This window comes from Carettochelys insculpta, chromosome 12 (assembly GCF_033958435.1).
Source record: "Carettochelys insculpta isolate YL-2023 chromosome 12, ASM3395843v1, whole genome shotgun sequence".
Classification (NCBI taxonomy): Eukaryota; Metazoa; Chordata; order Testudines; family Carettochelyidae; genus Carettochelys; species Carettochelys insculpta.
In genome coordinates this window covers 41,043,621-41,068,638 of record NC_134148.1, presented here as the reverse complement: position 1 = coordinate 41,068,638, position 25,018 = coordinate 41,043,621, and the positions used below count along the sequence as shown (strand labels likewise).

At 40.0% G+C, this 25,018-nt stretch overlaps 2 protein-coding genes across 5 annotated transcripts in view; one reads left to right on the top strand and one right to left on the bottom strand.

Annotated features, from left to right (window-relative positions):
* Positions 1–200: 200 nt before the first annotated feature.
* LCTL (lactase like) lies at positions 201–9,238 on the top strand. Of its 3 annotated transcripts, XM_075006700.1 has the most exons (9): positions 201–290; positions 398–493; positions 2,242–2,296; positions 2,386–2,547; positions 3,650–3,924; positions 4,291–4,417; positions 5,364–5,563; positions 6,214–6,277; positions 7,580–9,238. In XM_075006700.1, exons 1-9 carry the CDS (start codon positions 201–203, stop codon positions 7,693–7,695), a joined length of 1,185 nt encoding a protein of 394 aa, XP_074862801.1. In that variant the 3' UTR covers positions 7,696–9,238. The 3 variants fall into 3 exon arrangements, with proteins under 3 accessions (XP_074862801.1, XP_074862802.1, XP_074862803.1); XM_075006701.1 differs by lacking the exons at positions 5,364–5,563; positions 6,214–6,277; XM_075006702.1 differs by lacking the exons at positions 398–493; positions 5,364–5,563; positions 6,214–6,277.
* A 332-nt stretch (positions 9,239–9,570) lies between these two features.
* Positions 9,571–25,018, bottom strand: part of ZWILCH (zwilch kinetochore protein) — a 37,727-nt gene continuing 22,279 nt past the window's right edge. For both annotated transcript variants that reach the window (XM_075006806.1, XM_075006805.1), the window contains exons 11-18: positions 23,081–23,186; positions 21,521–21,600; positions 21,133–21,289; positions 18,511–18,539; positions 12,738–12,874; positions 11,195–11,290; positions 10,974–11,092; positions 9,571–9,705 (exon numbers count right to left, since the gene is read on the bottom strand). In XM_075006806.1, coding sequence (XP_074862907.1) covers positions 9,614–9,705; positions 10,974–11,092; positions 11,195–11,290; positions 12,738–12,874; positions 18,511–18,539; positions 21,133–21,289; positions 21,521–21,600; positions 23,081–23,186 — 816 coding nt within the window. In that variant the 3' untranslated portion in view covers positions 9,571–9,613. The remainder of the gene's footprint in view (positions 9,706–10,973; positions 11,093–11,194; positions 11,291–12,737; positions 12,875–18,510; positions 18,540–21,132; positions 21,290–21,520; positions 21,601–23,080; positions 23,187–25,018) is intronic.

Genomic DNA, 25,018 nt, shown 5'->3' with positions numbered 1-25,018 from the left:
CTTTATTCTGCCTCATTCAAACTACTTGTTCAGTTTCACTAAACTGATCTAAGTGTGCATCTTAGCCTAGCTACTGCATAGAGTTACATACAATATAATCTTTATCAAAAATTAAATATTGAATTTTAAACATCTAATTTTCATAATTATTACATTTACAGGTACTCCAAGAAAAGTACGGTGGATGGCAGAATATAAGCATGATAAGTTATTTTAATGACTATGCAAATCTGTGTTTTGAGAAGTTTGGTGATCGTGTGAAATATTGGATTACTTTTAATAACCCTTGGGTAAGTTGTTGATGTCTTCCTTCCTGGTCTTTTGGGCTACGTAAATTTGGTTCTCAAATTCTGGGAGTGACCCTACTGTTCCATTTTTTCCTCTCATGTACTTGTAGGCAATTGCTGAAGAGGGCTATGAGACAGGAGAGCATGCACCAGGACTGAAGCTCAGTGGAGTAGGGGCCTACAGAGCAGCACACCATATAATTAAGGTAAAACTAGAAATACGTTCTTTCTTGAATTATTTTATTTTCTGACTGAAATAAGTATTAAGTCCTGCCCCCCTTCCATGCCCACACAGGAAAATAGGGTTTTGTAGCAGAGATTCAATTTCTGAACAGCTTACCAAAAAGCATCCAGAAGAGCTAATTTGCACAGAATTATAAACTACAGGTGCTGAGATAGAACCTACTCCAGCAGTGCTGGGTGTGTGACATAGCACTTAGCTGCAACAATTTTGACAGGGTTTGTTTGTTTGTTTTTTAACTTTTATTTAAGTGCCTCATTGAACATAACACTAAATAAATCACATGAAAAAAATTACGGTATATTCCATAAACAAACAAAGGTGAAATCCTTCCGCACTAATTTCAAGGGGAGTTTTGTAATTGACTTCAGCAAGGCCACGATTTCACCCAAAGTGAACAAACTTCACTTAAAGAAAGTCTCTTATTTAAATACAGGCACACAATAGAACCCATCTGCAGCAAAACAGAACTCTCTACTAAATTTTGCATGTCACCTTCACAAGGCCATTGGGGAAGCTGCAAAGGGTTCTCATAAAGGTCTAATTGAACTCTTATACAAAACAAAATCTTCCACAAGAAAAAGGAGTATGTTTCAAAAAGCCTATGGTAACAATTTTCAGACAAGTACCAAAGGGGTAGCCAAGTTAGTCTGCATCTTCAAAAACATCAAGAAGTCCTGTGGCACCTTATAGACTAACAGATATTTTGGACCATAAGCATTTGTGGGCAAAGACCCGCTTCATCAGGTTTTCAGATATGTATTTGTGTGATGAGTTTACACCCCCGTGCTTGTCACTGCTCAAGACAACTGTACCCTTCATCTTCTGTCCACTCTCAAGCTCCCAGCACGCTAGCTGTCACCTCTCCTGGGTGGGGACATTCCTTTCTCTCCCTCCTGATTGGGGTGTAGCCAGGCTGCATGGTTCCCTACCTACTCTGTGAATTCCCCAATAAAATATACTTCCTCAGCAGTGCTTTGCCTTCTTCATATCCTTAAAGGACATGAACAGTATAATTGTCTACTGGTATAAATTACCACATAGCTCTTTCTAAGCAAGTATGTTTATCTTTGAGGCAAAAACATTATAAAGAAAACATTTAAAAAAAATAAAAACCTACATACAAGCTAATAAGCTTACCGAAGATCACCCGAATGGCAAGAGAGTCCCTAGATGGTGAATAGTCCTTCAAACCTCATCAAAGTTTTTGGGTTTTCTTGCTTCTTCAGTTTTTTTTTCTCCACTTCATAACCATCTTCGCTCAGAACAACCACATGCATGAATGTGAGAATCACTCTGATTTTGTCCTCAGGTGATTGGCAGACTATGGGTTTCTTCTCTGGGGCGGGGGGTAGTAGCTCGTTGGCTGAGGAATGAAAAGTTGTCTTCCCCTCCTTCCTTTCTTTCTTCGGAATTCTCTTTGTCTGTCTAGCGCAGCATTTCAAAGAGATCTTTGAAACTCAGAACATAACCCAGGGTTCGCATTAGCTGTGTCTCCTCCCTAGACACATTATATACAATCCCACAATAATGCATAGATATTTGCATTTTTAATACAATGAACTCCAAATGTACTGAAATTTAAATTAATAAGGTTTAACTTAATTGAGGTTTGTAGACAATATTGCCATATCTGTCACAGATATATTGTTTCTTCCTGTACTGATTATTGTATGATAGGTTAGCATATACAATATGTTTTTTTAATTACAGACTCATGCAAAGGTTTGGCATTCTTATAGTAAGACATGGCGTAGCAAGCAACAAGGTAATGAACATACTTTGTGTAATTATGCCTCTATAATAAGGGCTTAAAAGGTAAGGTGTAACTGCAGAACTGTTTGGTTTTATTTTAAGGTATGGTTGGGATTTCTTTAACTTGTGCATGGGGTGAACCCGTTGATCTAACTAGCCAGAAGGACATTGAAGCTGCTGAAAGATATGTACAATTTTACTTGGGATGGTTTGCCAATCCTATATACAGTGGAGACTATCCTGAAGTTATGAAAAATTATGTAGGTAAGTCATACTGAGTCATACTCAACATTTTGAATAAATAATATAGTTTGGAGCTGTCAAGCAATTAAAAAATTAATTGCATTATTTAAATAAATTAATTTTGATTAATCATGCTGTTAAACAATAATTTATATTTAAAAACAATTTAGCCTATCATTATAGGATAGAGTACTGTGTAAATACTAAAGACCCACACCCAGCAGCTTTCTCTCCCATTTGAGCTCCTGCCAGGGACAACTAAGGATGTGTTTTAGACACTGTGGGTAGCAAACATGGCTCCAGAGGTCTGCACAGTGATTGGCAGTTCAGTCACTGAGTGGGTGACTGCTTTCTTTGTTTTCTGAAGGGCTGTGCTCTAAGACTGCCTCATCTTCGGTCAGGCGCTGGGAAGTGTAAAAATCAGAGCTGTCAATTAAAATTGACACACGTTAAGTTTTTAACAAGTTAAAAAATAATCTGTCCTGCAATAATCACAGGCATTAACGCAAATTAACTGACAGCACTAATATATTTACAACATTTTATGATGGGAAAGTGGCCTAATCTGCTCAATGTGTATTTTTGTCAAAATTAAGGTTAGGATTTGTGGGATTGTTAATAAAAATAATTTCTTAAATATTACCAATAAGACAAAAATATTTGTTAACTTAAACCAAACAGTAATAAAAAGTGTAATTTAAAAAGTGTAATTATCCCGACTTTTATAACTGGGGAAACAAAAGAAAGTTATGTGCCCAAGAACACACGACAACTTAGCAACAAACATCTTGATTCCTAATGACGTGCTTTAAGACTGGGATTTTTCAAAGGCAACTACAGAAGCTGGACACTTAAATTCCTGTTGCACCTCTGAAAATCCCAACCTAAACCACATTTCTTATCTTTTAGCCACATCAAGTAAAGTTCACCTTTTACTGCCCTTTCTCTAAAGATAGGAGGAGGAAGGCTGTTGTGTTCAAAGAGAAAGCTCTTGTTATATGTTACACAATATTAGCCCTTAAAATCCAGGATATTTTAGTTTTGCTTTTATAGCGTAAAGAAAAGCGTAAAGATTCAATCCTGTGCAGAAGATGCATTTACTATTTTTAAATTGATTTAACAGGCAGAAAGAGTGCTCAGCAAGGACTGGGAACATCCAGGTTACCAACCTTCTCAGTGCAAGAGAAAAGCTATATTAAGGGTACATCTGATTTCCTGGGAATAAGTCATTTTACCACTCGTTACATTACGCACAAGACTTATTCCGCCCGCCAAGGGCCCAGTTACCACACTGATCGTGATTTGGCAGAACTGGTTGATCCAAACTGGCCAGATCCAGGATCTAAATGGCTATATTCTGTGCCCTGGGGATTCAGGAGGTTACTCAACTTTATTAAGGTAATTTTACACTGAGCCTTCTTTAGAGGAAGTTAACTAACAGTCCTAACTGACTCTCTATCTCAGTGTCAGTCATAAATATACATTCACCCATACTTTTATCTGTATATTGAAGGCTTGTTTATTGCCATATATCTAGCAGAATGGAGCTTCGAACTCAGTTGGAGCTTCTCTGCAGTAATAAATTTCATCTAACTTAAAAAAATGTAATTTTTTTCTTTAAATATAACCATAGTAGGGAAAAAAATCTAGTAAACAGACTAAAACCAGTTTTCTAGAAATGTAGTTTTGTTTAGAAAAATGAACTGTAGCTGTTTGAAGAATATTATTATTTCTTGATTCCAATGTGAATGTTTTTCTTCGTAGACACAGTATGGGAATCCTCTGATTTACATAACAGAGAATGGAGTTTCAGAAAAGCTGCAGTGTATTCAGTTGTGTGATGAATGGAGGATGGATTATCTGAAAGGGTATATTAATGAGATGCTAAAAGGTGAACTTTAAAAAATGGATAAAGTCACAATAAAATATGTTCCAAAATATGTTTTAAGACATTTTAATATCCTAACTCTGTGTTCATCATTGTAATATTTTATCAATTTCCATATTGAGAAAACAAAAACTTCACCTAATAATACACCGTAATTAATCTTCTGAAATCCTCCAGTGCATTGGTCGGGACCCAAACATGGGTCACCATTAGATTTTCTAAGGGTCACCAGCTGGGCAGCTGCAAGTGGCTCTTTAGGGAGCCATTTTCAGTTCCCACAGCTGTCGCCACTCACTCCTCCAGCTCCCAGTCCCTACCCTGCCGCACCTGAATGGAACTCAATTTAATTGGTTTAACAACCAGCTGGAGGGATCCAGCTGTTAAAACAATTAAACTGAGTCCCATTTCAGTGAGGCAGGCAGGGAACTACCTATGCTGCAGGTGGGAGAAGGGAGTAGGAGGGCTGGGGGAGCTGTTTGGAGGAGCAGCGACACTCATGTGACGTAGATGGGGGTGGCATTTTGGGACTGCAAGGGGTTTAAGCCTGGGGTGGGCAGTTTGGGGCTGTGAGGGGTTTAAGCCTGGGGATGAGAGGAATCAAGATTTATAATTTTTTTCCCCCCAGGAAAGAACCTCCCCTCCCAGTTTTGAATTGCCTTGGGTCACAAAGTCTTACTGAATTCTCAAAATGGGTTGCTGCCTCAAAAAGGTTGGGAACCGCTGATTTAGACTAGGGATAACACTTTCAAAAGTGCAAAGTAACTTAGAAGCCTAAGTTTCACTGACTTTCTGTAAGAGTCAGACATTTAAGTGACTTAAAACTATTATGAAACTTTTACACCAAATTTCTCCTTCATTTATGGTATAAAATAGGGCTTAATTAGCACTGTGATTCTAGTGAAAATATAAACAAAATGTGGTTGTTAACAAATGTAAAATCTATTTTCAGCTATAAATGATGGCGTTAATGTAAAGGGTTATACTGTCTGGTCTCTGCTGGATAAATTTGAATGGAATAAAGGCTATTCTGAAAGATTTGGATTATACCACGTTGACTTTACAAAAGTGGACAAACCCCGATACCCAAAGGCATCTGTTCAGTATTACAAGATGGTCATCAAGGCAAATGGATTCCCAAATCCAAGGGAGGTAAATTCAATCATTAAATCTGCTTCTTCCCAAATTATGACCAAATTCTGCATGGCGTTTGGTACAAAAGAAAACAAAAACAAAAACCCGTAAGTGAGAAAGGTATATATAATTTGACTTTAGATTCCTACAGTAGACGTACTCATTTAATTTAGAATTGTGTCAATTCAAGAGAATAAGGAAATCTAATCTTACTAGTATCGTTCTTTTAAAACACTTTCAATGTTTGAATCACATCGGTAAACTAACTACTTGAATAAAATCTTGTAATCACAATATACACATTATTAATTTACTACGTTTAGACACTGCCGTTTATGCTTTCTAGACACTATGTATGAAACTAAAAACAAGAAAAATCCTTGGAAATAATATAGAAAATATGGAGTGGGTTATTGAAAATATGGAGTGAATTTTTCCAGTTTATTTTGCATTGTACCAAATAACTGAAAACATATTACTATAGTATTCATCATAATATGTACAAAGTAACAAAAATTCATACAATCAACATGTAGTATGTGAATAAATGGGTACTGGAAACACTTGTAAATGACTGAAGTTCAGAGGTACAGAAAATGGTTCTAATAAGACGGAATACACTATGAAACCATTAATATCACGTTAAATAATAATATTGATTTTATTAGGAGAAAAGCTGGTACCAAAAGGCCATAGAAAGTTGCTCTATCACAAATCAACTCCTTGCTGCAGGTAACTACATTTAATCTGTTTTACTCATTCAGTACATATATAATAACATTTTTGTGACTAATATATTAAAACTGAGTTCTTGAAGTAGCTCCTTGATGATGGAAAGCTAAATATTTTTAAAAGTTATGACAACTTCAAAATCAAGCAGCACCTCTTAATGTACTATCAGTAGTTCAAAATGGTGCCGTTAGCAGATTTTTAAGAATTATGTTTAAAACATGGTTAAGGTCCTGATGTTAAAAAACTATTTGTGCAGACAGTAGTGTTTCTCAGTGATTTTTCCCTGTTTCAAGCAAAACAAAAACCACAGCCAGGGCAATCATGAAAAAGATGTCAAAAATGGTAAATGTGTAGCTTCTGGATGCTCAACATAAAAACCAGTGATGAGAATTTGCAGTCCAGGAGGAAAAAGAGCTAGGGTGACTTTAAGCCACCTTTGTGTTTTGTTGCCTGTCATAAATTAGACAGAATATAAATTTAGGTAGCCTCCCCAGACTGTCGGACAAGTCACATGACTGCCTGGAATATCCATAGTTCTATGACCTGACTCCATGTCCATCTCCCATGGTGGAGCATATAAGGGGGTCATCAGTTCCTGAAGCAGGGAAACACTACTGGAGTTCCATTAAGGAAGATGGGATGAGTATAGTACATGGGTGTGGCCCACATTGTAGGATTAAGGTTTGAGAGTCTACCTCTATAAATTAACATGATAATATAACTTAAGTGTGTTTCTTATTCAATTATTTGAGGCCTCTTAACATATACAGTAGGAGCCAAAATAATTTATTTGTACTACAATCACCAAATAAAAGTTTAAAGAAGCAATTTAATTTTAATTCTGCAGAGATACAATGCAGTCCTCAAAGGGTTAGAGTGCTTTCCAAGGATTTTTATTTGACTATTTCCTTTTTCCCCCCCCTCTCCTTGAAAATTAGAGGAACAGCGGAAAACTGCTGCTAATATACTGAGGCTAATTCATGGTAAGCACAATTTTTTGTAACCCTCTGAGCACTGACATGTTTCAGAATTTACCACAAAAGATATGGATGAAGAGAGTCTAACACACGAGCTGAAGATTTTCAAACTAATAAAACATGTTAATATTTATTCTTTCTCTATTGTTTCTACTGATGCCAGTTTAATGCATGTGCCAATGTCACAAAATGAATTTTAGCTTGAAACAAATTATGTTCAAAAAAGGTTCAAAACTGTTTACTTAAAAATAGAATGAACAAATAACTTAAATTCTTTCATTAGAACAGATCTTGTCTGTTATTGTTTCTTTTTCTCAATTTTCAGATCCCTTGACAGCTTACATGGAAATGGTGACTGAGATTGTTGTGCCAACGGTGTTCACACTCTGCATACTTATCACTGCCATTCTATTAATGTTCCTCCTTCGAAAGCACAACTAAAAAGTTTAGAAAATATATGTAACAAAAATGCCATTCTTATTCTTACACTGTTTAAAAGGTTCCATAGATGCTTCCCTTACGTAACACTGTAATGTTAAAAAAAACCTCAGCTTTACTTTTGTGTACTTATTGTTGCTTCTAAATTTTATTCAATTGCAGCCATAAAACGTAATTTGGACATTTTACTCAGACAATTCAGATGTCTCTGTATTACCTTCTATCAAATCTCAGTTGCAGGTTATATCTTCCTTCATGTTTTGCAAAGTATATGTTTCCTTCATTAGGACAACAGTTGGCTGAGATTAAATAGTTTCATAGCTTTCCCATAAATATTTCCAAGGACAGGCAGATGTTGGCCAGTTGTGTTTTCAACCTGATCACTGTATTTTTAAATTACCATGAAAGTGCTAATTAAGAAATATGAATATAAAATACTTACATCATAGCATACTTCAAAATATCAATGTTATTGCATAAACATTCAATATTCATTCACACAAAAATAAGTAGGTATTATTAACCCAAATTTTTCACTCGTGTGAAAATGTGATAGGCTAATTGACTTGTTCACAGACTTAACGGTAAGGAACCTAGGCTACTAGACAATACCTCCTCCCTAAAGACCTATCAAATTCAGAACCCATTTTGCTCAATTACACAGTTGCAGGATTTTAAAATTTATTAATTTCAATTTTAGATATTTAACCTGAAATTTCAGTGCTGTAAAGGTGGGGGCTGAGCCCAAAAGGGCTCATGGGAGGGAAGGTCAGAAGGCTATTGGAGGAAGACCATGGTATTGCCACTGTTTCTTCTGAACTGCTGTTTTCAGAGCTGGACAGTTGAAGAGTGGTAGCTGCTGGCAAATGGTTATATGAATGTTCTTTATGAAAATAACTCAGAAGTACAAATGAAAAAAGTGATTATAATCAATGATTTGCACTTGCAGAAATGCTGAATTTGGTCTGGATCACAAGAGCAACTCCAAAATGGAAGTACAGGGCAAGAGAAAACTGAAGTTCTTTTACAAAATGTATATGGTACTGGAAGAGCAGCTCTCCAGATATGCCTTACTGATGCACCATCATGTGACACCAGCACAGATTTTATAATACTGTTTGCTCTTGGTCAGTTACATTGTACCATAAGCAATAACTATTACATTTACAACGTAATATAGGAGAATAGTCATAATTTATAAGGTATGAAAATTAGTATGTAAAGCAATTATATTTTATATATGTATTTAAAAAGAACTGCATGCTACAAAGTATCTAGACAAACTGTACACGTCCACTTATAACAAACTTAACAGTAATAAACTGTACCAACTGTTACAGTTGTAACAAACTGTACATGTACAGGTATACTCAGATTCCAACTTTAACATACATAAAGCAAATAACTACCAAACACAGGGTAACATTCTTTAGATACCCTGGGGGAAGCAGATATGCTGACATTTTCCACTTATTGTACCTTCTATGCCTCTATGGCCGTGTCTACAGTAGCCCCAAACTTCGAAATGGCCATGCAAATGGCCATTTCGAAGTTTACTAATGAAGCGCTGAAATACATATTCAGCGCCTCATTAGCATGCGGGCGGCCGTGGCACCTCGAAATTGACATGGCTCCTTTTCGAAAGAACCCCGCCTTCTTCGAAGTCCCCTTATTCCTATGAGCAGATGGGAATAAGGGGACTTCGAAGTAGGCGGGGTCCTTTTAAAAAGGAGCCCCGCTGGGACAAGCTGCACAGCGGCAAGCCGTGTCAATTTTGAAGTGCCGCGGCTGCCCACATGCTAATGAGGCGCTGAATATGTATTTCAGCGCTTCATTAGTAAACTTCGAAATGGCCATTTGCATGGCCATTTCGAAGTTTGGCGCTAGTGTAGACATAGCCTATATGTACAACAGCATTCTTTTATGCAAAATGCACCTGACTGCAGTTAGCCATGGTTATAAAATACGTATTTTCTTCTGTGTTTCCATTAACTGTTGTATCACCAAGTACACCTGCAATACAAAATAACTAAGTGTTAACACGACATTCTTACAAAAGACAGCTCTTAAGAAAGTTTGATATGACTGTTTCAAGCTACTCTATGCACCAAGTTCTACTGTAATTAGTAGGCACTCAAAAATATTTTGAAAGATAAGAAAATGTCAAAGATCTGCTAAAATATTAATTTCTTTTTGCCAAAACCATAAGAAAGACAAATCAAATCTACACTGTCCTATATATGAAATTCTTCCCTAGCTTTTCAAAAGTTTTTTAAAACATTACTCCAGCCATCATGGTGAGTCTGGACACCTGTTCTTCATGTTAACAATACAGTAAAGCTCCTTTAATCTGGCACGTGTGGGACCTGGCAGGTGCTGGATTACCAAATTTTCTGGACTACTGGATGTCGCCATAGCCTCCACGCCCTAGTTCAAACCCCCCCTGTTGCGGCTCACCACCCCGGCACCCAGCTGTGGCTCAGCACTCCTGCGCGTCCCCAGCTTCTTCTCTACCCTGCGCTCCTGCAGTTTCTTCACCACACCCCAGACTTCTCAGATTCACTACCCCACACTTCTCAGCTTTTTCACTCCTGCGCTCCTGCAACCTGGCGCATTTCCAGCTTCACCTCCCCTGCACTCCCCAGCTAAACACTACCACCCTGCCCCCTTGCAGCCCTAACCCACCTCAGGCTTAACCCCCAGTCCCCTCCCACAGCCCCAACCCACCACCCAAGCCCCCAACTTACGAGAATTTCAAGGTATGTGTATCTCGGGGGATGCTGGACAATCAGGATTTCCAGACCATCAGAGGCCGGATTAAAGGAATTTTACTGTACATTTATTCTCTACTGGACTGAGAAGCATAATGCCAAAATTCAAAGATAGTTATATTTAGAATTATGTTACAGGTAATTTTGAAAGTATCCAGCAAGTTGGGCATGGAAAAACCACCCCCTCCCAAAATTTTATACCTCATATCATTACAACTAATACCTAACAATACGATAATGGGAAGTTTTTTTTGCCTATGTTTACTATGTGTACACAGCAACACTTGGTATATTTATCCAGGTTCACTCTTCCTCAGTATAGTCAGCCTTTCTTTTCTTGCTGAAGAGATTCTTATATATAAAACAAGAACTAAAAATATTTAGGACACACTGTTTAAAAAGCGTGCCATATGAGAAACTGTATTAAACAAAACCCATTACGAGATAATTTTTTAAAAATTCAAGCTGACAGTGTCACTTTAATATTTTATACCAGAAACAGTTCCTTACCTAGGTTGTTTGAAGTCATATGTTCAAAGGGAGGACTAGTGCTAAGCTGCCATACTGTTTTAGCCTCCTTCTGACCATGTCCACTACTTATTTCCACCCTCCATATTTGGGCATGATCACTGAGAGAATAATAAAACAGAATAAAAAACAAACAAACTTAAAAAATATTTACTCAATCCAGATTTGATTTTCCGTATTATGAAAAATGAGGTTTGTCTTACTTTTGATAGAACTTATTAACAGCAGCTGGTCTGATTGGTAATTGGAACACATGCTTCTCATTCAGAGGATTTTCTTTGTAATATTTTATGCAAGACCTGTGATAAAAGTAGTTAAATATCGTTACTTATTACTTCTTTGACAAGTGTTTATGCAACTATTCCAGGTAACCAACTATTTTGGGTTGGAGGCCCACACAAGTGAGAAGAAAAATACCTCACTCACCTCACACACCAGCCCCAGAGCCTAGGATGGCCAAGGCTAGTACATTTTGGGTGAGGTGAGGTAGATTCTAGGGTGAGGCCAAAAATGAGGGGCTTAGGGTGGAAGGGGGCTTCCTGGAAGCAGGCTTGGGGTGTTGGGCCTAGAAAGGAGGGTGCAGGAGCAGGGTGGGGGCGTTTCGGAGGAAGCAGGAGTGGGCTATGGGTGGAAAATCTGGGCAGGAGTGGGATGCAGGAATAGGCTGGAAGTAGGGGGCCTGGTTGAAGGGGTGCAGGAGCAGGCTGGACGTAGGTAGTCTGGTTGGGGGGTTGCAGGAGCATGCTGGGGGTGGAGGTCTGAACACTCTGGGGGAGCAGGAATGGTCTGGAGGTGTAGAGTCTGGGTGAAGCCTACTTAGCACAGCTCTTTGGGGGCACACATGACTCCATGAGCCCTGCTGCTCCCAGCCACCGCCACTGCCCATCCCTCCCCCACTCTGATTGTCTGGAATACCAGTTGGCTGGAAAGCCTCACAGCAGTGTCAGCCGCTTCTTCCCCATGCCAGGAAGAGGCCCTGTGTTGGATCTGGACCTGACTTGTCTTAGTCACACCCACAAGGCTCGGGGTACACACATTCAACTCCACAGCAGACTGGATGCTGAAGTTGGGGGGGCCCAAGATACAGGCGAGATGCAGACTACGGAATGAGGGTTCTCCACCCCTGAAGTATTCAACCCCCAGATCATTTTATATGAAAAACTACCTACATTTTCATGCTTTCAAGACAATAGATCAGTTACTATTACAGAAGCTTTGTGACATTGGAAAGTAGTATGAAATATGTTTGGCGTTTGTGCTGGTTGAGAGCTAAACAGATGAAAGCCTCAGAAACTGCAAGGTTTGGAAGTATGACTTGAAGTTGCTATAAGACAAGACACAAGAAAGAAGATGCAGCAACAAGAAAGCTAATGTAAACATGAGCTAACTAAATTTTTGTTTTGAATGTTATACTGAAGGTATTTGCTTACAAATACCCTTTTTACATATTTCAGAATGGAGGAATGGCTGGGATCTGCCAGCTCGAAAAGGACAAGGAAGAAGAGGAGAAAACAAAAATTAGGGTTCTAAAGATTTTCTTGACCCCCTCACAAGATGGTGGAGAAAAATATAAAGGAGTAAACCAGGGGAGATCTAATGTTTCCATTACAGTCTCCATGCTACACAATCATTACCAATAACATGAAGCTCATAAAAAGTTTGTTTTTTTGAGTACATCTAGTTATTTAAATTTATCCATTTATTATCAACATTCAAATGATAGAAAAGTAAAAATTAAATATTTACTGCATCAAAGGGAAAAGGTTCTCATGTTTGAAGTGAAGAAAGACTATGCAGTTGACCAATATTTCCAGCATATGATGAAGTTTTTGAACACGATGAAGCTGCTCCTGTAGGTCTACTGATGTGGAAATGAAGTAGTCCTAGAGAAGAAAGTATAAACTTGAAAATAAGAAATAAAAGACCTTTTAAAACATAACTTTGGGTGTGGTGTGGATTAAATATTCTAACCAAATGAACACTCAAATAATACACAATTTGAAGGTCCCTCCCTTCTACATTTGTTTCTTCCTTTCTTATGAGTAAACAGGGTATTGATTTTCAAAAATCCTACTCTCAGAATGCTTAATTGTGCAAATCACTCCTAAATTAAACACAGCCCCTGGCTGTGTCTACACCAGCTCCCAACTTCGAAGGGAGCATAGTCAGTAGGGTGTCAGGAGATTATTAATGAAGTTCTGCAGTGCATATGCAGCACTTCATTAAGCTAATTCTCCCTCCCCCCCCCGCCCCCGGCTTGAGGAGTAAAGGGACTTCAAAGTAGCCTAGGCACCGAAGTACCCGCGGGTTAGCCACAACTACACGCAAACCAGCACTTTGAAGTTGCCATGGGGGGGAAAATTAGCACAATGAAGTACTGCATATGCACTGCAGCACTTTATTAATAACCTCCCGACACCCTACTTACCATGCTCTCTTTGAAGTTGGGAGCTAGTGTAGACACAGCCAAGGGGTGCATCTACACCAGCAACTAACTTTGAAATTAGGCACTACATTGAAGTAGCCAGCAGAGAGTCTACACACATTCTCCCTTACTTCAAAGTTAACTTTGAAGTAGGGAGCCCAACTTCAAAGTCCTTACTCAATTCCCAGGAATGGAGTAGTGCCCTACTTCAAAGTTTACAGCACAAACCATCCCAATTAGCATTTGTATTGGTATTTTAGCAGAGGGCCAAAAATTGCATGGTCATGGATGTTAAACTACTTTCTCACCTAAGAGGTGATCTTTCCAGGTCAAGGTTGGGCTTTATTTGCCGATTAAGAGGAAACTTGATCTCTTGACCAATTATTTTTGCACGTGTCCCTTTTATATCCAGTATCTTTTCACCATCACTATACTTTTTTTTTTTCCTAAAATAAGGACGGGAGTGACATTCTAATTTCACTGGCATTATTAAAATGAACAAACCACATGTTCTAAGATTTGTAGGCTTGCCTGGATCATTATCTCTCTTGGCTGCAAGAAAACCTTGGCTGTGTCTACAGTACAAGAGTAACTTTGAAGCAGAGCATCTACACACACCCTACTTCAAAGTTTAACTTACGATTATGATTGTTATATATATTATGATTGTTACAGTATTTTATATATATATAAAATATATATACAGTATATATAAAATACTGTAACAATCATAATACTATAACAATCATAATCGTAAGTTAAACTTTGAAGTAGGGTGTGTGTAGATGCTCTACTTCAAAGTTACTCTTGTACTGTAGACACAGCCAAGGTTTTCTTGCAGCCAAGAGAGATAATGATCCAGGCAAGCCTACAAATCTTAGAACATGTGGTTTGTTCATTTTAATAATATATATAAAATACTGTAACTATCATAATATCACAATAAATGAATAATAAGCCAAAGTCATTGGCTATGGCACAAACCATCCCAATTAGGATTTTTTTTCTAAAATTTCATTGTCAATAAGAGCTAATTTGTAAGATTATAAAGTGTAAGATCGTTTGATACTTAGAGGAACTATGTGCTAGACATGAATAAGATGAGCTTAAAGACGAGAACTTATAGGTTGAACCCTGAAGACTTTAGCTTAGCTACGTTAAAAAAACTAGGCAAATACAATTTAGATGAGGTTACTATAAGGTGGGTGCATAACTGGCTGGATAACCGTACCCAGAGAGTAGTTCTTAATGGTTCTTAATCCTGCTGAAAAAGTATAACAAGTGGGGTTCCGCAGGGGTCTGTGTTAGGACCGGTTCTGTTCAATATCTTCATCAATGATTTAGATATTGGCATAGAAAGTACGCTTATTAAGTTTGCAGATGATACCAAGCTGGGAGGGGTTGCAACTGCTTTGGAGGATAAGGTCATAATTCAAAATGATCTGGATAAATTGAAGAAATGGTTTGACGTAAACAGGATGAAGTTTAATAAGGACAAATACAAAGTGCTCCACTTGGGAAGGAACACTCAGTTTCACACATACAGAATGGGGAAAGACTGTCTAGGAATGACTACAGCAGAAAGGGATCTAGGGATTATAGTGGACCAAAAGCTAAATATGAGTCAACAGTGTGATGCTGTTGCAAAAAAAGCAAACATGATTCTGGGATGCATTAACAGGTGTGTTATGAACAAGATAGAAGAAGTCATTCTTCCACTCTACTCTGTGCTGGTTAGGCCTCAGCTGGAGTATTATGTCCAGTTCTGGGCACTGCAGTTCAAGAATGATGTGGACAAATTAGAGAGGTTCCAGAAAAGAGCGACAAGAATGATTGAAGGTCTAGAGAATGTGACCTATGAAGAAAGGCTGAAAGAATTGGGCTTGTTTAGTTTGGAAAAGAGAAGATTGAGGGGAGACATGATAGTGGTTTTCAGGTATCTAAAAGGGTGTCATAAGGAGGAGGGAGAAAACTTGTTTTTCTTGGCTTCTGAGGACAGAACAACAGGCAATGGACTTAAACTGCAGCAAGGGAGGTTTAGGTTGGACATTAGGAAAAAGTTCCTAGCTATCAGGGTGATCAAACAGTGGAATAAATTGCCAAGGGAGGTTGTGGAATCTCCATCGCGGGAGAAATTTAAGAACAGGTTAGACAGATGTCTATCAGGGATGGTTTAGACAGTACTTGGTCCTGCCATTGGGGCAGGGGGCTGGACTCGATGGTCTCTCGAGGTCCCTTCCAGTCCTAGTATTCTATGATTCTATATCTTGGAAAAAAGAAATGAGGACACAAGTGCCGGAAAATAAGCTCATGCTCCCAGATTGTGGGAAAAGCAGTATCAAGTGATAATATTGCCCAAAATTATCCAAAAGATTAATACTATATCATAAAAATACTACAAAGGCACATCTGCCTCTGTCACTGTCTTAATCATGGCATACAGGCTGTTTAGCGCTAACGAGAACAAAGAGAACTTACCCAGCCTACAGAAAATTGGAGTCCCTTAAGTTTCTGGGGGGGACAGACCAGTAAGAAGAAAGAAGACTGATGATTTTATGGACATACACAGAATGTATGCAAAGACAGAGTCACATTATAGAGAGGGGATGCCCAGAAAGAGAAAACTGAGCTCCTTCTGGGCGACTCCAGCAGGAACCATCCCTCTGCTGTTGATCATGCTATTAGGGACCCTAAAGCAGGGTTTCTCAACATATAGGTCGTCATTACATTTCAAAAGTGTCACGGGTTGCGCTGGGTGGCTCCACAAGTGGCTCTTATGAAGCCATTCACACTCCCGAAGTGGTTCTCAACTTCTTAATTGGATTAACATCTGTCAGACAGTGAAGTCGATCAATCAAATTGAGAGCCATTTCAGCTGCAGGGCAGAGAACTGCATACCTGAGAAGCAGTGCCCAGCTCAGGTAAGGTAGGAGCGTGGGTCCGAGGCTGGGAGGGAGGGCTCAGCTCCCTGGCTTTCAGCCTCTGGAGGAGGTGGGTCCCCTCAGCCAAGTTCCCGAGGATGGTTCAGTCGGCCAGGGCTCTACCCCAGCTGGCTTCCAGCCGCCGAGGTTGGGATCCCCCAGCAGCTGGCTCTCTGCTGCATGCACATGTGTGTGTCTAAACTTTTAAGAATAAAATACATAGTTTTATTTAATTTCAGCCCTTGAGTGTGACTCCGCTAGTCCCTGATTGTGGGGTTTAAACCTGGGGGGAGCGTTTTGGGGATGAGTGTCTTTCCCCCACCACAAATCTAATTAACTATAGTAAATGTAGTGTTATTATTTTATTAATGTATTTTCCCTTTTCTATGAAATAACTACTATAAATAGATATATGAGGGGGTGCAATTTTATATTCTTGCCTCAGGCACAAAATTAGCTAGTCACGGCACTGGCTTTCCAACAACCCTCTCCATCCCCCGCTTTTTGAACTGTCTTGGGTCACCAAGCATTCCTGAATTGTCAAAATTTGTCCCCATCTGGAAAAGGATGGGAACCATTGCCCTAAAGCTACTGTAAAGGCTGTGAGTATAACCGTATTTGTAACTTGTGCAAAGGTCAGTATATAATTTTTGTATGCTAGGGTAATCATAACATATAAAATGGATTAGACCTTGTACTTGTGAATGTATACATGGTCACTATCTCCTGTCTTTGTGTATTCCTAGAGACTCTAAACTGTAAGTACCAGAAGTGAATCTCACCCTATTAAGTTTGAAACTGGACCTGCCAGAGAACAAACCCACAGTGACGTAACAGCAAGTTACAAAGTTTACTTCATATAAAATAAAAGACGACGGTGCAATATGGGATACAGTCTATACTATCCGTTCCTTTCATGCCAGTCAAACAGCTGTAATGTGGCTACTATGGATAATCATACATGGGGAAAGACTACCAGTGACTACAGTAAGTCTGAATCAGGGTCTTGGTCTGGGTTTGAAACAGAGAGCTGGAAATGAAATGCGAAGGTGTCATACTAACAAGAATGCAGCCATCTTGCATTCAAATATCAGAGAGAGTAGCCATTTTAGTCTGTATCTGCAAAAACAATGAGAAGTCCTGTGGCACCTTATAGACCAACAGATATATTGGAGCATAAGTTTTCATGGGTCATCCCGCTCCATAATGTGAATCTGTCTACACATACATTCTGTGCATGTCCATAAAAGTATCTATCTGTTAGTCTATAAGCTGCCACAGAAATTCTTGTTGTTCTTGCATTCCAAGTTTGCATTCTTAGATCTCAAAGATTTTTGTTTTGTTTTTTTAAATCAAGGATGTACCTCCATTTTAGAGAGGGGAAAACCACTCAGGTTAAGTGATTTGTGCATAAGGTCAGACAGCAAATCAATGGCAGAGACTGGAAGAGCATGTAGATTTCCTGAGCCACAATATGGTACTCTATCCAGGGGACTAAACTATTAAGCATTCACTTTGATAGTTTATCCATACTCCAACCTTAATATTAAGGAAGTAACAGAATTTCCATAATCAAGAATATGATTTGGAAGAAAAAGTGTTTGTATAGTAGAATTTTAGGACCATCAGCGTTGATAGCATTCAAATATGTATGAAACACCTATTCAGAGCGGCATCAGAGTGACAGACAAGCAAAACTTTCAGGAATACCGTAAGACAAGAGATATAGAACCCTATTTCTAACCCCAATCCTTCTGCAGAGTACTATTTCACAGCTGAACGGCAATTTTCTCTACTACTAATATTAAAATTTTCAACAGCTGTAAGCTATTCCCATGATCAGATCCAAATTAATGGACAGGATTCCACAGCTCCCCACAAAATACTGTACATAGCTCTATCATATATTTCAAGTGAAAGTAGCTCTGTAGTTAAGGACATGGAAGGTGGTACCTCAGCTTTTTGGTAGTATCTCCTTCCTTTCCAGCCTCATAAGATGCTACAAACAAGATGCTACAAACAAGTATTTAAAACACTCATTTTTCAAGGCTGAGAACTCAGAATACGTCATAGTCCTGCAAATAGGCTCTATGAATTCGGAGAGAAAATTAATCTAAACAAGAATACGTCAAAACTCTGTATTACTTTCAAAATAAAAACTGAAACATCTCACCAGATAAGTTAATGTTGCAAGTTCCTGGCCTGTAAAACAAAATAAAGATTTTTTTTTAAGAAATCAAAACATGCTACACACAGTGACAGCTTTAGACATAAGAAAATAGGTGGCCACCGGGAGTGCAATCACCATGCCCCGGGACTTGTTTGTACTCACTGTTGTAAGTACAAAGAGAAACATGAAGTGGCTGGTGTTGGAGACAGTGATTACCAGCCAGCAACGTTGGCCATGTCTACACTAGCCAAAAACTTTGAAATGGCCATGCAAATGGCCATTTCGAGGTTTACTAATGAGGTGTTGAAAACATATTCAGCACCTCATTACCATGCAGGCGGCCACAGCACTTCAAAATTGATGCGGCTCACCGCTGCGCAGCTCATCCAGACGGGGCTCCTTTTTGAAAGGACCCCAGCTACTGTGAAGTCCCCTTATTCCCATCTGCTCATAGGAATAAGGGGACTTCGAAGTAGCCGGGGTCCTTTCGAAAAGGAGCCCCGTCTGGACAAGCCACATCAATTTCAAAGTGCCGTGGCCGCCTGCATGCTAATGAGGCACTGAATATGTATTTCAGCGCTTCATTAGTAAACTTCGAACTGGCCATTTGAATGGCCATTTCGAAGTTTTTGGCTAGTGTAGACGTAGCCGTCATGTTCCCTTTAGGGAAATGCAAAGGGGCAGCAATGGTAGGCACAGCAGGTACTATGATCAGCTTGGCCAACACGTCTCCCTCACAAACAGCAGAAACAGAAACCAGATCACCAAATGAGAGTACATACAGGCTGGCAACGTGGTAAGAAGACTCAGGAAGGGAAGACAAAGTGAAGAGAGAAGCCTTGAAAAAAATTAGTGTAGGAATGCAGCCCCATGTTAAATTGGGTGAACAGTGATTTCATATTGAGCATGAGAAAACGAAAAAAAGACAGTTACCTATTTGGTAACTGTTGTACTTTGAGATGTGTTGCTCATGTCCATTCCAAGTTGGGGTGTGCCCTGGAGCATGTCCAGTTGTTGGAAGCTTTTTTGCCCAAGCCAGTAGCCATAGGGTCGGTGCAGCACCCCCTGAAGTGGTGGCAATATGGCCACCAATGTATGCACCACCTGCCCTGCCTCCTGCTTAGCTCCTTCTTGGCCGCTACTCTGACAGTGGGGGAGGTGGGAGGGTTTTGGAATGGACAAGAGCAACACATCTCAAAGAACACCAGTTACAGAACAGGTAATGGACTTTTCTTCTTCAAGTGATTGCTCATGTGCATTCCAAATGGGGTGAATACAAGCAAATGTCTAGGAGGCAGGGTTGGAGCCCCGAAAGCAATTTAGAACAGCTGTGACTACAGCAGCATCCTCCCTTGCATGCTGTCCCACTGGCAGCACAGTGACAAGGAACTGGGCAGGGTGGGCAGTGCATATATTGGTCACCCTATGGGTGCTAATCAAGGGGTGCTGCACCAAATATATTGCAACTGGCTAGGGCAAAAAAGCTTCCAACAACAGGACATGCGCCACACTCCAACTTGGAATCACTCAAAGAAGAGTTGTATTATAATTATAATCATCCTTAAAAATACCAATGTTATCTTATTTAAGGTTTGAGCTGAAGTAATAGAAATAAAAACATGACCAACTGGGTTATCATATGCAGTAAGTAATTGGCTGTGTAAGATAATTCTTCATATGACCTTCGCTGAGGTCTGATAATTGGCAGTGACATCAACAGTTAAGGGGATAGATAGATGGATATAAGCTCTTAAAGACATAATTGGCAATACCTGCCTGACCACGAGGGGGTTGACCACTATGAGTTTGGCCTGTTTGTAAGTATTCTGATCAAATACTTATAAAAGTTTAGTTACTATTTGGAGGTAAAAACTGCTCAATATTTAGGCTTTTAAAGCACGTTTAGACCAACTGAATTTAATAAAAGGAATTTATGGTTAAATTAGTTTTATGGTAATGCTCTTTATTTATCAGGGTAAGATAACAGCGAGAAGCAAAAAAAAAAAGAGGAAAATTAAACAACCAAACCAGAATGGAAGCAAAAGATACAATGAATTGTGAGACTGAAGAGAAAGTCACACATGATTTAAGTAATAACTTAATTTTAAATTATCAACAGACTAGCTTCTGTCTCAAGCAGGGGCTCAAGAGTGCAATTTACTTATTTTGTAAAATAAATTATACTGTCAAGTATTCTTGGTGGTCTCTTCAACCCCCTTTCATTACATGAGAGAAAGTAATAAGGACACACATTTTTCCCCACCTAGTGCATTTTCACACCAAAAAACAGGCTCTAGTTAAATAAACCGGCTATTACTCAAATTTCTCTCTTCAGATATTTCAGACTAATCTATTATCATTTAGACATTAATAAAAACTATATAAAATTAATTTAGAAGCCTGTTACAGCATTATTTATAATCCACAGTTATTCTGAAATACTTATTTGTAAATTAAACAAAGGAACACACTAATTGATAAGTGCAGATTTTACAGGAAATAAAGAAAAAAGACTGAGGTGACAGAACAGAGTTGAAGTTAATAAAAACAGAGATGATGGAGTGTTTGGGTCAAGTAGTCTTTTTCTGCAGATTTTCAGTCTTGCCTTTAAATAATTGGTTTTACCTATGAAACAACTGACATAATCTTTCTTCATTTTGTCCAGACCGATCTCCAGAAGCATTTGAATTGGAGTGATACCACTGAGGGAAACAGCCTCCACAGCTCCATGATAAGACTGCTGAATCAATTTGCTTAGTAAGCTACTACTCCCTTGATGAATCTAAAAACATAAGATACTGTCTTGTAATATACAGATGAAATTCAGACCATATAATTTACAAGTAGAATATTATAAAGAGACAAACTAATAGTGAACTACTTAAAACAATTTAAAATATTGTCAAAATGAGGCGCAATTTAGAAACATTCAAAAGAAATTTATCCTACTTTATTTACATAAGTAAAGCTAGTATTTCCATCACCAAAACATATTCAGGTTACATATACATACCCATGGCTGTATCTCACCATTTTCTAGGGATCTGATGATCAGTGTGAAACACTCTACCAAGACTTGATAGGAAGCGACACCTTGATAAAAGAGTTATTCCAATATTAAACAATGAAGTTTGACAAATCCTGGTTCTGGCAAGAGGTCTACGAGAGGAAGTTCCAGAGAATGTCCCTTTACTGATAATGCCTGCCTTTGCGTCCAGCTCTACCAGCAACAGTGAAAAAAAAGTCAGTGGTTTGTAAATACAGTGAACCCTCGACATAATGGACTAATGGGGGCAAGGGTGTCCATTAAACCAAAAAGCCTGTTAAATACAAACATTTATTGCCCACCCACCAACCCCCTTCAGGCTGCCCCAACCCCCATATGGGGCGGGAGCAGCCAGAGCTCACCACTGCTAGAGTGCCCCCACTGCCACATGGCTGGACCCGCTGGAGCCTACTGCTGCATGGGGCTGGAGTAGACCCACCTCCGTGCAGGGCTGGAGCTGCCAGAGCCTGATGCCACACGGGGATGGAGTGGCTGGCCTGCCAAGCTGCCATGCGCGCCGCCCACCAAGGATGGGGCATGTACACGAGTGCTGTTTGTCCTTATCACGCACCATCCCTGGTGGGAGGAGCACATGGCAGCTCTGATGCAGTCGTCCAACCACAGTGGAGGGTTTCAGCAGTGGCAGCTCCATTGGCTCAGGTAAGTCACTTTACTTTTTTGGGGAGTGCAGGATGGGATTTAGGATTTTACAGGCCCCAATTACACGGACTTGGGGAACAATGGGAGGCTGGCAGACATCTGTTATTCCCGAAGTCCACTAAATCGGGGTCTGTAAAAATCAAGGGTTTGTTGTACAGTACAAATTAAAAAAAGCATCTCTGTGCCAAAACTGTCATTTTGAAATCAAAAAGCAGTAAGAATCTAACTAATAGGTCCACTAGACTGCAAATATCATTCGCAAAGTCTGACAACCATAACATTTTCTAAAAAGCTATCTGCTTTAAATATATTCCATAAAGCTCAGTTAAGTGGTTGTCAGTAACAAAATAGATAAGAGCAACGAAGGGTCCTGTGGCACCTTATAGACTAACAGAAAAGTTCTGAGCATGAGCTTTTGTGAGCAAAGACTCACTTCATCAGATGCACCTGATGAAGTGAGTCTTTGCTCACAAAAGCTCATGCTCAAAACTTTTCTGTTAGTCTATAAGGTGCCACAGGACCCTTTGTTGCTGTTACAGATCCAGACTAATACGGCTACCCTGCGATACAAAATAGATAAGCACTACTTACTGCTTAAATGAACAGACAATCAACCTGGCAGAGAGAAAACGTTCACATGCCACAAACTATCATGCTTTCTAATAACATTACAAGAACAACATGGTATCTTATGATTAAATGGATGTCAAGAAGCCTTAGGCCTGTTTATGGCATAACCATTCTGAAGAGCTAATCACTTGTTAAAACTTGGAGCAACCTAGAACAATTTCTGAAATTACATATTAAAAAGCGGTATAGGAAATGTGTAAAAGTTATAAGGCAGTCAGAAAAAGATAAAACACTTACTACTTCTCATTCTGCACCACAATTTTTCAGCAAAATCCAGGTCTCCTCTCTCACTGAACAGTGATTTTATTGAACTATCCACTGCAGCAGAATCACATTGGATTCTCTGAAAGAACATTTTACTTGTAAATGCACCTTCAAAATAACATCAAACATTTGTCTTAACATTCAAAAGCAGTTGACTGCAAACTTTTCCAGTAGCACCCCTCCTAATATTCACAGCAGCTATGTCTACGTGGAGCGCTGCTGGCAGCATGATGATGCAAATGAGGGCACTCCACAATGCAAATGAGGCACTCATTTACGAATTGTGTGCCTTATTTGTATACTCTCACATGATCACTGTCCCGGCAGAGGCTTCTGTCACCACAAAACAAGCCATGTAGACAGGGGTCTGTCAACCACAACCCCCTTTGTCGACAGCCCCTTTTTCCTCATTTTTGTCGGGGGGCGGGGTTTGGTTGACAGAACCCCATCTACACGACTTGTTTTGTGGTGACAGAAGCCTCTGCCAAGACAGTGATCACGCAAGAGTATGCAAATGATGTGCATGATTTGTAAATGAGCACCTCATTTGCACTGCGGAATGCCCTTATCTGCATGACCCTGCCGGCAGCAGCATGCTGTGTAGATGTAGCCATAGGCTGTGGCCACACTAGCAGCTCATTTCGAAATAATTTTCGAAATGAGGGGCAATTTTGAAAAAACAGGGGAGCAACTGCTCATTTCGAAATTAATTTTGAAATTAAAAGGCGTTCATTTCAAAATGGTTATTCCACTCCTGTTTTGGGAATAACACCTCCTTTCGATGTTAATTTTGAAATTAAATTTGTGTAACCGCTCCCTGGCCGCCATTTCGAAATGAAAAGTCCTCCACAGAGCCAGCCCCTCCCACCAGCAGCCAGAGCTCTATGGCTGTCAGCTGTGGGTGCCTTAAAGCTGCAGGGACACAGAAACCCCATGCAAGAAGCTGAGAGTGTGCTGGCAGCCATAGGAGCACGAGGTGGCCAGAGAACACTCCCAAGCACTCTCAGAAAGTGACACCACACCATGTCTGGACTGATGGCCAGCAGCCAAGACCCCCAGGATCCTTGCAGAGCCAAGGGGTCCAGACAGCAGGGCTCTCAGGGCTCTGGGCAGCCCCCAAAAAGGAGGGGGGCCCTCTGGCTGGAAGCTGAAGTCCAGAACCTGCTGGCTGTCTGGGGGGAGGAGGACATCCTGCTCAAGATGGAGGGGTGGAAGGGAAATGCGGGCCACCCCCTCTGAACCCTCAACCAGATCCGCTCCAAAGTGAAGGAGCTGTGGCAGGGCTATGCCTGAGCAAGGGACTCAGCCAGGCAATCAGGGGCAGCACTGGCCACCTGTCTCTACTTCAGGGAGTTCCACCAGCTGCTGGGAGGCTGCACCACTTGGTGAGATCCTGGACATGGCAGAGCCAGAGGGGCAGGGCGAGGAGCCCCAGCCAGGACCCTTGATGCCTCCCCCCGCCACCACAGGCCCCGAAGTACCTGCTGGCACCAGGGACAGTGACAGCGAGGGACCACCATAACGTATTGCATCCTGCTCTTCACCACCATCTTTATTTCTGCACTACTCCTAGTCAGGGTGCTGTTTCAGAGCTGGGTGGGCTGAGAGAGTAGTAGCTGCTGGCCAGGGTATTTGTGTTTTTTGCAGCATAAGAGGACCATTTGTCTTAATCCCACTTCTCTCCTTCCCAACAATAACCTCTCATCCTATTCACACTATTGCAACATAAGGTCCTGCCAGATGTACACAATCCCAGTTTCTTCATGCCTTCCCAGAGAATCCTGCGTGTCCCACCGAATTTGCACACCACAGTTCTAAATATCAACATGAATCAAATCCTCTCTAATGGCCAACTCTATTTGCAAGATTAATATTTCTTCTCTCTTGAAACTAGTTGTTCAATAAACAAAC